This window comes from Sphaerodactylus townsendi, linkage group LG03 (genome assembly GCF_021028975.2).
Source record: "Sphaerodactylus townsendi isolate TG3544 linkage group LG03, MPM_Stown_v2.3, whole genome shotgun sequence".
Taxonomy (NCBI): Eukaryota; Metazoa; Chordata; class Lepidosauria; order Squamata; family Sphaerodactylidae; genus Sphaerodactylus; species Sphaerodactylus townsendi.
The window spans coordinates 151,559,492-151,575,444 of record NC_059427.1 but is presented as its reverse complement, the minus strand read 5'-3'; the positions used below and the strand labels follow the sequence as shown (position 1 = coordinate 151,575,444).

Here is a 15,953-nt window from a genome sequence, read left to right as displayed (position 1 = left end):
TTTTGATGTCATAAAACACCTGCACCCTCATATGAAGAGGCCAGTAATCCAGTGCAACTTGGCAAAAAAAATGAGAGAAGAGACAAGTAACGTAAAATCTAACTTCACAGTGGACTGTTCAGCTGCAGAGCATGCATGGCTTCCTTCCAGCTTCACAACAGGAAGGACTAGTCTGTATGCCAGCAAATCAATTGATTGTGCGTTCCTGCATTGCAGGGGGTTGGACTTGATGACCCTTCCAACTCTATGATTCTATGAAATGCCATTGTAGTGGTACATTTATGAATTATTCACATCTCTGCTGCCAAAATGAATAATAGTTTAAACGAGATGTGTCATCCATCTAGCTTCAAATGATGGGTGTCAGGGATAGCACCTAGCTGACTGAGGTGCATTCCTAACTCCATGTAATGGCGACTTATTATATGGACGGTGATTGTATCTGGGTGAGTGAGATGAATTCCTGTCAATGTAACTGCTTTCAGATAGATGTACTTAGCCTGCTATATGTTACCACCGCTGGAACAGAACATTCTTTCCTTGATCTTCCTTTTCTGGTTTCACATGCTTGGTAGATAACTAGGCTTATCCCTGACACATCTACTCCCATGGGAACAGGGATGCTTCTGTTGCTCCATGGGGGTAGGAGTCCAGGTGGCTTTATTTCCATCTGTCGCTGACCTTGGGAAGCTTAGGCTCTGAAGTAACTCTTTCTCACATTCTTTGGGAAAATGGGAGGGGGGATTATTTCTAAGTAAAGGGAATAGCAAAAGCCAGGTTCACCAGAACTGGCTCCTTGCAAGCTTTTTTACCTTTCCAATAAATGCTGCTGATCAACAATCCAGAGACTGTTTATTGATTCAAGGCTCGAGAACTAACAGTGGGAGGGCAACTGAAGCAGTAGACCCAGAAGAGTGTCTCACTCACCGCCTGCTGAATTGACCTTGACTAGGATCCATTCTTTGCTCCAGCTGTGATTGTCTCCCAGTGAGGCAAGGACCTCCTGCACAGGAGCGTTCACCGGCAGCACTGTTGGGAGGCAGGAGTAGTCTGGCCTGTATATGTCGTATGCAACTACGGGAGAAAAGAAGCAGAAAAATTAAGGGAGGAACATGAGCAAATATGCTGCAGCAAAACTACCTGGAAAGCCACAGATTTTTCAGAAATATTGTCAAATAATTAAAATTCATAGGGGGAGGGGCACTTTTGTGTGTGTGAAATCCCATCCAGTTGACTTACGCTGATGCACCGCTGAATGCTTTCACAGTCCCGAGTTTTCATTTCCAGTCAAGGTTGCTGTCTAAATCAATCAATAGGAAAAGGGCCGTTCGATAGAGTCATTGCAACCCAATTTGGAATGGAGGGTGCTGCTGAAATGAACTGTGTCTTGCAAAAGCAGAAAGGCATGACAGATTACACTCGGGATGATACATTCAAGTACCAGGGCTACTTGCAAGAACTTGGCTTTTCCACTTGAGCAACAGCAGACATTACAGTTGCTAACCTGGTGTGGGCTGGAGTTCCCCTGGAATTGCAACTGATCCCCAGACTACAGAGATGATCTCTTCTAGAGAAAAGAAGAGCTTCGGAGAGAAGACTCTACAGAATCGCAGCCCTGCAGAGGCCATTCTCCTCTCGAACTCCTGTCCTTCTTAGGCTCCATCCCCAAATCTCCAGGAATTTCCCAACTTAGAGCTAGCAACCCGAGCAGAAGAGTGCCATGGGATCTCTCCAATCAATGGGCTCTGGCATAAGGTACGCAGGGCACTTCTTTGAGATTTTCCTCAAGTGAGACTTAGTTTTGAATAACCACATGTAGGATTGGGCTGTAAGGGTCTGCAACCTGCGGCTCTCCAGAATTGTAGTCCATGAACATCTGGAGAGCCACAGATTGCAGATCCCTGGATCATTAGACCAAAGACAGAACTCATTTAAGGGATTGATTATTTGTTTACATGCAGTCCCAGCCAACTCCAAGGACATGAACTTCTGCAAGTTCCAGTTTCTGGAATCGCAGGGATGCCTGAAAGGCCAACAGAGGGGATGAACAAGAAAAGGGTCCAGCTGCATCTCAGCATGCAGAACCCAGCTGGATCACTACGTCTTTTCTCTGAGCAGGGAGTATCCCACCACCGCCACCTGGGGAATTAGCTTTGCAAACAAAAGTCAAAACAAATGCATCATTTTGGCACATACTTAGGAATTTAGAAAGAGCCAGACCCATGAGCATTTTTACATTCACTGAGAGGACTTCAAGTTTTGTGCAGAAACAGACATTGTAACAGCCTTCATTCCTGCACCATTTTCTAGGCCACGGGATAGGAGGTGTTCACCCTGTGGTGGGGTTCCATGAATACTGATTGCAGTACTCAGCTAGGCTAAAAGAGAACACTGGGGGAAGGCCTCGGCCTCTCTGTCCTGTTTCTTAGCCTTACAGGGTAGCTAATTAACCATCCTGTGAGACAGGATGCAGGCCCAGATGGACCACTGGTATGATCCAGCAGGGCTCTTTTTGTTGTCATCACAGACTAAATGTATGATTATGTTGCAAGAGTTAAGCATTTTGAGAGCCTTAATGTTTGACTATATCCATAAAAAAACAGGCCCTGTCCAGGATGGCCCAGTCTAGCCTGATCTCATCAGATAGCAAAGCTAAGCCAGGTTCATCCTGGCTAGCGCTTGGATAGAAGACCACCAAGGAACATTAGGGTTGCTACTGGAAAGCAATGGCAAACCACCTCTGTGTGACTCTTGCCTTGAAAACCCTACTGGGTTGCCATAGGTCAGCTGTGACTTGATTACTCTTTACACAATAAAGAACGGCAGCAGCAGTAGCCAGTTAGCCAAATCCTTGACACGGCCTGTGGTTTGCAGATATTTTAGAGATTTATCTTGGGTACAGACCACAAAGCAAGCAGCAAGTGGAAACAATTACACTTACTTTTGTCCTGGGCCCGGATGGTGTAGCTGCTGTTCAGAAATGGTTCCTCCTGGCTGGCAAACCAGTCCACAGCATTTCGTACCTAGGAATGAGTCCAGCTTTAAACTGTGGGCTTCAAAAGGGGAATATCAGCTTTTTGGGGGGAGGGGGATGGAATTTTGGCTTTTTATCAAGTTTTTCAAAAATTTCTGGGTCTATTTAACCTGAAAAATACCAGTGAATTCCCCCACCCACCCTCCCCTAGTAGTAATGCCAAGTCTTCACTGTTTTCTGCCATTAATGTGATGTCATCAGTATATCTCAAACTGCTAATGTTTCTTCCTCCAATTTTCATTTCACCTTCATCTAAATCTAATCCAGCTTTCCTCATGATACGTTATGCAAATAGATTGATGTAAAATACATCCTTGTCTGACACCTTGATGCCATCAGATATTTCCTCTGTAGCACTGCGCAAGCTAGGAAATTGGTACTGGGTAACAGAGTTCAACGCCGAAAGTTTTTCATTGCTTTTTGTAAATTCAAGTGTTGAATTAATAAATTTGCAGGCTTGCAAATTGTAAGGCAAAACCTGGAGAAACCTCAGAAGCTAGAATAGTGACAAGGCGAGCAGGATTTCTAATGGCCAGGGTAGAACTTCAGAGCTTTTCCGCACAATGACTGGAAACAATACATTTGGCAAAGGAAACATATTCATACTGAGATCCTTCATTTAAATATTTTATTCTAGTTACAGAACCCAGGCCTTCTGGAACACTTGCCTTGCTAAGTTCTTCCTTATACTACTGTCACATTCCCCAAAAATATCCCAAATGGGGGCCAACCTATAGAAACAAACTGCTTTGTGGAAAATTAAACAAATATCTTCACTTTGCACATTTCATTGCAACCTGCATGGCTCTGGGAATAGCAGTAAGAAAATTGTAGGTCTCTCAGTTAAGACTTGGCGAATACCTGAAGTTTTGCAGACATGGTATTGCTGCTGCCATTTTCCAACCTATTCAGGGACAGAAAATAGTTGTCAGGAGCCTGTTGTTCTAGATCTTAAACAACTATTCAGACTGTTAGTAGCCATACAAACTCAGGGTAGTCATCATGCAAAACCAAGGATTATGTTAACTAAATGGACAGATTGTGAAAGCAGGTTTAATCTCATAGATAAGCAGTCAAATCCTGGTTTGCCTTAGTAAGCGTTGGTTTCATTGCCTTCCCTATGTGGTCTAGGAAGACAACAAGAAACTAAGATGTAACCAGGATATTTGCATTCAAACATCACACATAACCATAGATAAGACTACCCTCACTTAACAAGCCAGTTTCAGATCCTGGTTTGATGAACTCTAACCATAGTTACGGTGATTTGACCAGCACAGAGATAATCTTAAAGCAGTTCCCTGGGCAAGCACCAGGTCATCAAGACATCACATCACTGGTGTTTACTAGGCAAACTTTATGGGGTGGTTAGCCATATCCATCCCCAGTCACCTACACTTTACCCCCAGCAAGCTGGATACTCATTTTACCAATTTCAGAAAGATGGAAGGCTGAGCCAACCTTGAGCCAGCTACCTAAACCTTACTTCTGTCGGGATCGAACTCTGGTCACGAGTAGAGTTTTGACTGCAGTACTGCAGTTTACAATTCTGCACCTCATGCAGATATTTGAGAAATGTGTTCTGAAGCAGAAGAATTATTATAAATAAGAGGACTGAAAGAGGCTAGAGGGATGTTAAAACCAACCTTCTGTTCTAGCCCCCCAACTTCTACTGCTTGAAAGGTCAGTAAAGGAAAAATGTGACAAACTCCTCACCGCTGTGCTAGTGTGCAACATCACTTCAAGCACAAAACCACAAGTGACATCAATGGGTGCGGCAATGCCCTAGGATTCACACAAACTGGGCAAATTCCAGGGTGTTGCCTTGGCACAAGGATGGCACTTCCTGTTTTGTACCAGAAGTGACATCACACAACAGCACTATGTCGAAGAGTTCATCCCTGTTCCCAATTTCTCTTGCCAAGTAACCAGTCATAGTTGGCAACCCTAAAACCCAACCCCAAATCACATAATCTAGACTGGGGAAGGGCAACTGGTGGGCCATAGTGGCCATGATATCTGCCCTTCTTCACTGTTCCTTGTTTTAGGATAGATGCGTGAAATGACACAGCTACACCTCCATTCAGAAAACAAGATTTTGATTCAGATGGTTTCATATGCAATCTTTAGGAACAGTCATTGAATCATTCATGGGATGAGTGCCTCACAACCAAAAGGGCTCTTATATTCCCTTTTCAGTTTGAGACACTAAACACCTTCACCTGGGAGGCAGCATTGGCCAGGTCAAAACCAGCTCAAAACAGAGTTTGCTTCTATCAGGAAATAAGGCTCCAGGAAATCTCATGATCTCCTCATTAAAGCACATCTACCAGGTTCTTCATCCTGTAAAGCTGGACTTTCCTGAACCAAAATACTTAGACAAAGGACATGACCGTGTATGGAAGGGGAGGTGCCCCATGCCTTCTAACCAACTCATCCTCCTCAGGCTTCCTGTAGTTAACCACTGCGGTCTTAAATCGCATTATGCTACCAAGCTAAGAACATATGGCCTGTATGATGCCTGCAGATATACTGGCTAAATGACTCATGTCAAAGGAGTAACAGCCACATACTACAGTTTGTTTATTTATGTTGGATTTATATCCCATCCTATCCCCAAGGCCTCTGTTTAGTGCAATGCTGCACCACATAGTTGCCAAGGGCCACGTCACTTTTTGAAACTAGTTCCTGCACAGAAATCACCGGCATGTTAAAAAAAATGCAGAATACCCTTTGAGTCTTTGTATGCTAAACATTTCAAGAATACAGTCAGCATCCATGTAAAAAGTAATTTATTGAAAGATGGGCAGATGATATTTTTACATTCGCAGTCAAAGGGCACAAGAACACCTGACAGCTAATCCGTATATTTCCAAATTTTTACTAAAAGTTTTGGGAACGAGGCTGGGAGGGTCCTTCATAGGCATATGTATCTGTAATGGGTAGACATTAAGATCTGCAAAGCAACTGATGTGGAAATCTTAAGCTTAGCCCAGGTACATTGAGAGATGCTAGGAAATGCACAAACATCCAGAATAATATACTTGAAATGGATTTTCCAATATAGCAGGTTACTGACAAAGTGGGCAGGCCACAAAACAGGTGATTACAAGACACCTTGTTGTGCTTCCAACTTAAGGATTACATCAGTATTGCTGTCCCTGAACAGGCTGATTTCAACTCAGTGGACTGTATTACATGCACTAATTGTATTTACCTTAGAGAATTTGTCTATTTTGTATGCTTCCACTTCAGCGTAACTATGTGCACATGTTCACTTTATTTTTTGATACTTTGTTAAATCTTGCACCTTTATTGGCTGTCATGATTGTTGCCTGTAGCTGTAGTGAGTAGGTCTGTGATATTGTTTGACATTTTTTGCTACACCTTTTCTTGCTATATTGTTAGACATTAAGATCTGCCATACAAAAGCCTCCATCTTTGCCTGACCTTCGTATGCATGGCCAAATCTCCCTCCTCCATTCACAAACAACCTGCGATAGTGCAGAAGACTCACATTCGGTTCCTTCGATGATCCTGAAGCTGATCTTTCAGAATGGGACCCAAACGAGTGTCCTGGGCTGCACGTTCTGACAGACTCTGGAAGAGATTGGTCCAACATAATCACTTTATTATGGTAGCTATTTAGGAAGGTAATCTTCCTAAATCTGTGGGCACAGTTGGAATTCTGACATAGGGTGGAGGATGCAAAAGCAAAATGGCTGCCACAAAAGACAACCACAAAATGGCTGCTGTGGCAGGTGGAGCCACACCCATCCACTCACATATACACAGAGTAACTCCAAGAACATAGGAGAAGAGGGGTAATTTAAAAGAAGTATTTAGAATTTAAAAGCAAGCCTGTGAAACCCTGTAGCTGGGTTCACCGCATTTGTAGTGTATGGCCCCAGGAAAGCAATTTCACAATCATTTGAAAAGCATATGTAAAACTCCTTTTTCAGCTGGCTTTTTCATCAAGGGCACATGTGAAGCTGAAAATATATTGACTCCCACTGGCAGGCAATCAAGGTGGTATTGCTGTCTTTTGAAGGAGGTGTGTTTTTACAATGCATGCTTCTAGTGTTTTAATGGTATGATGTGGTAAATGGGTGGCTTGAGGGCTGTCATAGGTCATAAAAGTTGTAAACAAATAAACTTTATTTAAACTGGCTTCTACTCTCTACTTCACTTCATGGGTATCTATTGCACACCTAGTGATCAAGAGCATGGGGTGGAGGAGGGGATAAAATCCTGAGGACCCAGGATCAACATACTAGAGTATATTGCCTAGGCCTGGGTCAGTATTTTATTTGTTTATTCATTAAATTTATATCCCCACAGGACTCAAACAAGGTTGCTCCTGCACAACTTTACACTTTCAGAACAGTGGCAGAGTGAAATAGGAAGCCAGTTTGCCTATCTAATGATTTGGCATTTAGCAGTAATTAGAATATCAGAAGAGCCCTGTGGGGGTAGACCTGTGGTCCATCTAGTCCAGCATCCTATTTTACACAGCTGACCTGGAGAGTGCAATAAACAAGGTACATAGGCCAAGGCCTTCCCCTAATGTTGCCTCCTGGAACCAATATTCAAAGCAAATGTTGCCTCCTGGAACCAAATGTTGCCTCCTGGAACCAAAGCAAAGCAATGTTGCCTCCTGGAACCAATATTCAAAGCAAATGTTGCCTCCTAGAACCAAATGTTGCCTCCTGGAACCAAAGCAAAGCAATGTTGTCTCCTGGAACCAATATTCAAAGCCTTTGGCTATTATGGTTCCCTTTAATAACCATGGTTGTGGTTCCCTTTCATCACAATGGCTAGGTAACCACTGATGGACCTATCCTCCATTAATCTGTCATATACTGTCTTAAAGACATACATGTCAGGGCCCCTCACTACATCCTCTGGCAGCGAATTCTACAACTGAATTCCAGGACACTCCCTGCCCCTTCTGAGGGACCTGCTCCTGTCAAAACCCACAAATGCTCAGAGGCATGCTCCTGGCTGCCTCCTGGTAACAGAACAACCAATTTCCTGCAAAATATAGCAATGCAATGATTACTATGATAGTGTCATAGTACTAAAAGCCAACTACAAATTGTATCAGATAACTGGACACTAAACTGTGAAAAAGCAAAATTACAAATCTAAGAATGGTGAGGGTCTACTCTAATCAAATAATTTGTCATTGGATTGTGCATTGTTTCAAAGGGCAGCTGTGTTGGTCTGAATTAGAAGAGCTAGATTATAGTCCAGTTGTATCTTAGAGGTCAACATCAAACCTTAGACTCATGAAAGCTTACACCCTGAAAATCTTGTTGGTCTCTAAGGTGATACTGGAGTTGAATCTAAATTCTACATTCTAGGCTATACAAACATGTTTGTTACATTATTAAGTTGATAGTCTATGTACTTACATATTGCTCAGTTATCTACCAATAATACTAGGATTGGTACATAAGGACATTGAAAGTGATGCTGTTTCAGGATGTGGGAGAATCCACCCCAAAACAGCATCACTTTCAATGTTGTTTTAACTGAGGACCCCACAATTATCTTTTTTTTCCTATGGGTGTCATGCTGTTCCTTATATTTGCTATCTGACCCCCCACCCTAATACCTGCAAGAAAGCCAAGGCGCTGGATTCTGCCTGTAGCAAGCGTCCATAAAGCATCAGCCACTGGTTCACCAGCCAAAGGATCTTCCGCCTTTTGTTCAGGGCATAGGCAGCCTTATCATGTTCGGTGCCATCAGAAGGCTCAGAATGGAAGGTGAGCATTAGTCAAGGAGACACAGAGAGTTGCGAAGTTGCCATAGAGGCAACAGGCAGACAGAGACCAACACTGCATGGTATTTTTCAAACTGGTTTCTGGGCAATCCAGTTCAAAAGCAAACGAAGGAGTGCATCAGTGAAGGATACTGGTGTAGAGAAGAACACGCTAGTAGGCAGGTGCCACGCAGCTCCACAGCCAGTGGTGTATCTGCAATGGGACATTGGGGAGACAAATGTCCCCGGGCACCCCCTTTGGGGGCGCCAAAAATTCAGGTTCATTTGTGTTTTTTGTATTTTTAGTGTTTTTTCAGTTGCTGGCCTGCAGGGGGCACAGTTTTTAGGCTAGCAGCACCAGAATTTCAGGGAGTTTTCAGGAGACTCTCCTGATGATACCACCCAGGTTTGGTGTGGTTTGGTTCAGGGGGCCCAAAGGGACACTCAGCAAAGAATTAGGATTTCAGAAGTCTGCAACTCCCAGGAAGCACAAAATAAGTATTAACAGGACTTGCTTAGGAGTCAGACTCGCGGCCCTCCAGATGTGATGGACTACAGCTTCCATCATCCCCTGTCAGCATCATGCTGGCAGGGGATGATGAACCTCCAATCCATCACCTCTGAAAGAACATTATTACTGTGCCATATGGACTTCCAAAAGGGGTGCCCCATCCCCCATTGTTTCCAATGGGAGCTAGAAGGAGATGGGTAATAAGCAAATTACAATGTACATCCATGCTATTGTGACAATAATATTTTCTTCATATTAGGGATGTCCACAGAAGGTATGCATACATGATTTAAGATTTCTGTAATATGAGAATCGACATCCACCTTAAAGTGGGCGATTATATATATTATATATTATATTATATATTATATTATATTCTGTAATATAAGAATCGACATCCACCGGGGGAGGGCGGTATATAAGTTTAATAATAAATAAATAAATAAATAAATAAATAAATAAATAAATAAATAATAAAAGATGCTGACTCCATAGTAGGAAATTCCTGGAGATTTGGGAACAGAGCCTGGAAGGGCGAAGTTGGGAGTAGGGAAGGAGTTCAGTAAGAATGTGATGTCATAGACATAGGGTATGCCCTTCAAAGTTGTCACATCCTTCACAGGAACTGATCTCTCTGGTCAGGAGATCAGTTCTAATTCCAGAAGAACTCCAGGATCCACCTGGAGGCTGGTAACTGTAATGCTCTGGCAAAACCTGGCCCCTGAAGAACACGCCCTTCCACCCACCATTTATTATTTACAGAATAGTTCTGAAACAGGATGCAAGACTAGATGGGCCCTTAGTCCAATCGGCTCTTGTTCTCATGAGCTCATGCATCCAGTCACAGAAGGAGTGTTCTAATGGCAATTGCTAGCAGCCCTCTGGAACAAGCAACTTAAATCCAACTTGCTGTTGACTTGAATGCTATCAGGTCAGAATCTAAGCAGTGAAGGATATTGTTCAAGCAAAATTCTGCACAGCTGTGGTGTAGGCATGAACACGTTGTGTGTCAACAGAAAGTCTCCAAGGAGGGTATCTGCAAAGCAAGTTGAGAAATTGTTGCAAAACAAGAATTTCAACATAGGATAAATGGGCAGTAATGCAACAAGGAGGGGCGCAACGGGGCTGTAGCCCTGGGTGCCACTTGTGCAGGTCACATGGGGGGTGCATTGCTGAGGCTCTCCCCCTTACAACTGCATTCCTGCCCGAACTCCACATGGAGCAGGGGCACAGTTGAACGCTGAGTCAGCCATCATGGGCTTACCCCGCCCCAAACTCTATATGCAGTTTGGAGAGGGGCAGGCCTGTTCAATGCTGGGCTTGGCTTAGCTGGGTCCAGCTTTAAATTTCAGGCTTCGAGCTTGCAATTTAAAGCTCAATCTAAGTCACGCTGAGCCCAGGATCAAACTGAGCAGCCAGGTTGATTAACTCCAACCAGAGGTGTAGTTTGGTCAACAAGAGGCCGGGGCGGACTCTGAGTTTTCCGCCCCCCATTGCCCCCCCACAGCACCACCCTCACATCCCCCATGCCCCACTTACCTGCTGTAGATCTTTGGCGAGAGGGTGGCTGTGAGAGGACTGGCTGGCCGCAGCGTTAGAGCCGGGCAGAGGGAGTGCAGTTGCACAGCCGGCTCTAGCGCCGTGGCCATCCCCTCTGCCTGGCTCTTGCGCAGTGGCCAGGTTGTCTGCTTCCCGAGGGGTAGGCCGAGGTCTGCTTCTCGGGCAGCAGTGTGACAGGCAATTTTTCTGCCCCTCCACATGATTCAATGGGGCGCGCCCGGGGCAATTGTCCCTAGATATCCCCATTGCAGGTACGCCACTGGCTCCAACTTTATACAGCTGGCTCCACCCCCCAGCTCCACCTGACCAAAGACTCTTCTATGTTGCCCCCCAACTCCACCCTTTAAACCCTATACTTACCTATAGGGTCAGAGAGTGTCGAGTCTGGACTCATAGTTTCCAGCAGATAATCAAGAATCTTTTCAGGGGTCCCAGCCATAACTGTGTATCTGAGGTGGAGACCAAGGCATGGATATGTCACATGACTAACAGAGAAATGCATCTGAGTGGTACCTCTTAGGAAAGCTTTGGAATCCTCTATCATTGTCTGACATTGACTGCCTGAATATACAATTTGTCATATAGGAAGCTCTCTGAAGACATCTTATGTCAAAGTCCATTTCCCAAGTTAGATTACCATGAAATAATGTGAATGCCCTACAAAGTTTCAGACATCTCATTTGCACTTCTGATGTTTACAGCTGCTCAGTTCAGAATTGCAGGTCTCAACTGCCTCCCTATCTTTTTATCCTCACACAGCCCTACTAAATAATGGGTTTTGTAGTCTGCCATCCAGGCAATTAATGTCAATCACATGAATGTCTGTTTTGCTCACAAGAGCAGTATATTGCAGCTGTGCATACACACACTCCATCAGTAAGCACACATGGCCTACAAAAGACTACAAAACATATGATGCAGTGTACCTGTGGGCAAAACAAGCATGGTGATTAACACTAATTATCAATACCAGAACTGTTTGCACAGAGGAGCTCTCTGAAGAAAACATTTTAGCGGGCATTCAGAGGCAGGCCTGTATAGCAACCTGTAAAAAAAAATACTACAGCAGACTGGATGATGGACACAGCCACCTGCAAGGACAGAACTCTTAAAGCGTAATCCTAAGGATGCTTTCCTAAGAATTAACCCCATTGAAAAATAGAGGAATTACTTGGAAGTAAGCCTGCTGAAGATTTCTCTCTTACAATGCATGCAACAGTGAGAGAAGCTACATCTGCCTCCAGAAGGGAGCAGGAAGGTGATGGTGACAAACCGCTGTACCTACTGCTCCCTGGAGTCCCAGGAAGGTGACTGGAGCTATCCCCTAGTGAATTCTTCTCCAGAACAAGCACCACCTTTCGATGCTCTTTCAGTCGTAGGGTGTTGGCTTCAACATCCTAGGAAGGAAAGCAAAGACTGTGGTTAATTGGGCATGCAGTCAAGGACCAGCCCAACCTGCCAATGCTATCCAACAGGTGTTAGTGTAAGGCAGAAATTCTCAAATTTATTCCTTATGGACCGTATGAGTTTATTTAGTACCTTGGCCATGGGCCGTAAAACCATGACAAGAAGAAGAAGAAGAAGGAGGAGGAGGAGGAGGAGGAGGAAGAGGAGGAAGAGGAGGAGGAGAAGGAGAAGAAGAAGAAGAAAAAAAAAAAAGAAAAAGAAGAAGAAGAAGAAGAAGAAGAAGAAGAAGAAGAAGAAGAAGAAGAAGAAGAAGAAGAAGAAGAAGAAGAAGAAGAAGAAGAAGAAGAAGAAGAAGAAGAAGAAGAAGAAGAAGAAGAAGAAGAAGAAGAAGAAGAAGAAGAAGAAGAAGAAGAAGAAGAAGAAGAAGAAGAAGAAGAATTTACCATGACTTCAAGCAGTTTAAAATCTAGCGTAGCATACAATGGACAGTGTAAAGTATAACAAATAAGGTTCTCAACTTGAATAGGACATTGTGGACACAACCTCAAATTCATGGGAACTTTATTAAGCCTTCTCTGCCTCCACAGCTGCTTCCACATGGAAACTATCCTCTTTGTAGCTCCCTTTGCTTTCCCAAAAGGAATGTCCACATAAAATGGCCAGAAAGACCTCATAAATATTTCTGAATTATGTAAATACCAAGATACTTGGCTCCACATGCTCAGGTTCTTACTACTTTTGCCAAGCACCCTCACCAAGTCAAAGCCTCCTGGGAGCTGTGCATCACCTCAGAACAGAAGGGCTCTCCCACCTGACCCGCTCCCAGGCCCACCTTGAGGATACGATTGAAATCCCGTTTGTTCACACGCAGGAAATGGCAGTTGTCCTCTCGGAGGATAATGGTGGCTGCACGGGGGGCATCATTCACCAGCGCCAGCTGCCCAAAGTCATCGCCCTCGTGCAGGGTGGACACTAAGCCCTACAGATGGAATACACCGTGCATTAAAGACAGCCAGGATATTGTAGTCGTTGGAATATCAGTCTAGAAATGTGGGGCCTGTGGGTGCAATGGTGCCCACCAAGACCTTTTCTGGTGCCCGCCCTGTGTTTTTAGGAAGTAGGTATGGCCAGGTAGAGCTTTTGCCCAGCCAGGATTCTGATTGGCTACTGGAGAATTGATTGGCTGTGCTGGTTTTTAAAAATGGTGCATTGGCAGCAGTGCCATCAGAGCACAAGGATCTGTACTGTGTTAATGAAGTTGCTATGGCAATAATTTTGTGGCTAGCTCTGCCTCCTGCAACAGCTATTTTGTGGCAGCCATTTTGTTGCTGTGTCCACCATGCCGTGTCAGAATTCCACATGTGCCCACAAGCTCAAAACCGTTTGGAAACCTTGGTCTAGAATCAGGGAGATTCAGGTTTGAATCCCCACTCTGACCTGGAACCTCACTGGGTAACCTTGGGCTAGTCACTCTTTTTCAGTTTAACCTACTCACAGTAGAGTTACCGATCTTGGGGCCAGTTGCTGATAATACCTGGGATTATTACTATGCTTCTTAATTTGTGTAATTTTGCCATGAAGTCACAGCTGGTTTAGGGTAACCCTGTAGAGTTTTCAAGACAAGAGATGTTCGGCAGTGGCTTGCCATTGCCTGCCTCCATGAGGGCTGAGAGAGATCTGAGAGAACTGTGACCGGCCCAAGGTCACCCAGCAGGCTTCTTGTGGAAGAGTGGAGAATCGAACCCAGTTCTCCAGATTAGAGTCCACCATCTACTAAACCACACTAGCTCTTGCTCCTTAATTGACGTAAGCCCTAATTATATTTGTATGTGATGCAATGAATATGATTGCTGTATGCTTTTTGAAAAGTGAAATAGTGGTTCAAAAATACGCTTGCTCAGTTGGAGTTTAAATAAAACATCTAGGCTAAAGTCACCTGACAAGCTCGCTGGAGTGGCATATCCTCCTGAGAGAAAGTCACTCACTTTTCTAAATTTCCCAAATAGCCTAAAGGTAGGCCTAAACCGTATGTAAACCAGGCTCTAGCAGGCAGCCATGACACAAATACTCCTCTTTCATCTTCACAACAATGCTTCTTCCTCACCACAGCCCTTTGAAGTAGGCCGAAGGATGTCGACTGGCCCAGTGAGTTTGATGACGGAGATGGAGGAAAAAAGCACCATCTGTCTACCTGTGGTGATGTTCGTGTGAAAGCCATCAAAGGGACAGGGAAGAAGAAAGGGGCCAGACATACTAAGAGAAAGCAGAGCCACAATAGGATTGATGGTGCCTGAGGGCTTCATGCTAGATCCAGCTTGTGCTTGCCTGGATCCAGAAGGCAATAACAGAATAAGAGGTGCTTGTTGCTCTTTCCCACACTACTGCTCCTAGTGGCACTGCCAGCTTATCAGGAGCTTGCCTCAGTTGCTTGGGTGAGGAACCAGCCTTGATGTGCACCACCAAGAAAGATAGGCTGGTGGGCCTCTGTTTGGAATCCATGGTGGGAGTGCCTACCTCAGCTCTAGTCGCTACACCGGCCCTCACTGTTCATACAACAGGAAATATTTAAATCAGGGGTCCTCAGCGTGGTGCCTGTGGGTGCCATGGCACCCGCAAACACCTTTCCTAGTTCCCAACAAGTTTATTTATTTTTATTTTACTTTATTTATATCCTAAATTTCTCCCCAATAAGGACCCAGAGTGATTTACAAAGTTCTCCTCTCTTTCATTTTATCCTCACAACAATCTTGTAAGGTAGGTTAGGATGCAAATGTGTGACTGGCCCGAGATCATCCAGCAGGCTTCCACGGCAGAGTGGGATTCAGGCCTTTGATTTCCAAATCTTTGTCCAACACTTCAACTATCACATCTCACTGGCTCTCAAGTGTTTAAACAAATAGATTCCCCCGGGGCTGATCAGCAGTATTGAAATCCCTGGCCTAAAGCTTCTGGATTTAACCCCAGGCCTAGCCCTTTCAATGAGGGAGAAGATAACTCGCACAGGTAACACGCACCTTGTCATGTGTGACAACATTGACAGATCCCTTCCAGATGATATACCAAGAAGTGCCTTTGTCCCCTTGGCTGAACACTGTGAAAGAAATATGTACCATTATTGTATTGGAATCAACATTTCTAACATAGGCAAACCTAGAATCAAGTGATACAGAAAAGGAACATGGATCATGCAAATACATGTAAGGAGGCACACCTGACCACCCACAGGTTCAGCTCATATCCCGCATAACATGAGCAAGGAGCCAATTAAGCGAGCTATTTGGATGGATCCAATTTGCACAATACACTGCCTTCTCATAGTCATCTCCCCACCCCTCCATCTTCCAGAGCCCCCTGTGTTTTAAAAGACACAATAAAAGAAAACAAATCAATTAATATTTTTCAATTGAGGCATACTATTTATATGTCCCTGAATGCCCTTGGAAACCACAGGGATTCTCTGCTCTGAGTGTATGGTGAGTTTCAAAGAGGGGAAAACACATGTGTAACTGAGAACCAAACCTGAAGAGAAGGTACGCTCAAAGCAAGTGTGTAAATGGCCTCAGTTCAAGGGCTGAGCAAAAGAGACCACAGGGTACAATAACCAGCTCTGCAGCATAAGCTGCTACTGTATGGGTTGACATGGTGGTACACCTGAGCCATGTTTTATGTAAATA

General features: G+C 44.3%; 1 protein-coding gene across 2 annotated transcripts in view; it reads right to left on the bottom strand.

Moving 5' to 3' along the window:
- RAPGEF3 (Rap guanine nucleotide exchange factor 3) overlaps window positions 1–15,953 on the bottom strand; it is a 72,758-nt gene that overhangs the window by 18,690 nt on the left and 38,115 nt on the right. For both annotated transcript variants that reach the window (XM_048491599.1, XM_048491600.1), the window contains 10 exons: window positions 15,294–15,370; window positions 13,112–13,258; window positions 12,154–12,269; window positions 11,233–11,321; window positions 10,270–10,348; window positions 8,655–8,805; window positions 6,552–6,634; window positions 3,896–3,938; window positions 2,942–3,023; window positions 928–1,074 (listed from right to left, as the gene is read on the bottom strand). In XM_048491599.1, the coding sequence (XP_048347556.1) occupies window positions 928–1,074; window positions 2,942–3,023; window positions 3,896–3,938; window positions 6,552–6,634; window positions 8,655–8,805; window positions 10,270–10,348; window positions 11,233–11,321; window positions 12,154–12,269; window positions 13,112–13,258; window positions 15,294–15,370 (1,014 nt within the window). The remainder of the gene's footprint in view (window positions 1–927; window positions 1,075–2,941; window positions 3,024–3,895; window positions 3,939–6,551; window positions 6,635–8,654; window positions 8,806–10,269; window positions 10,349–11,232; window positions 11,322–12,153; window positions 12,270–13,111; window positions 13,259–15,293; window positions 15,371–15,953) is intronic.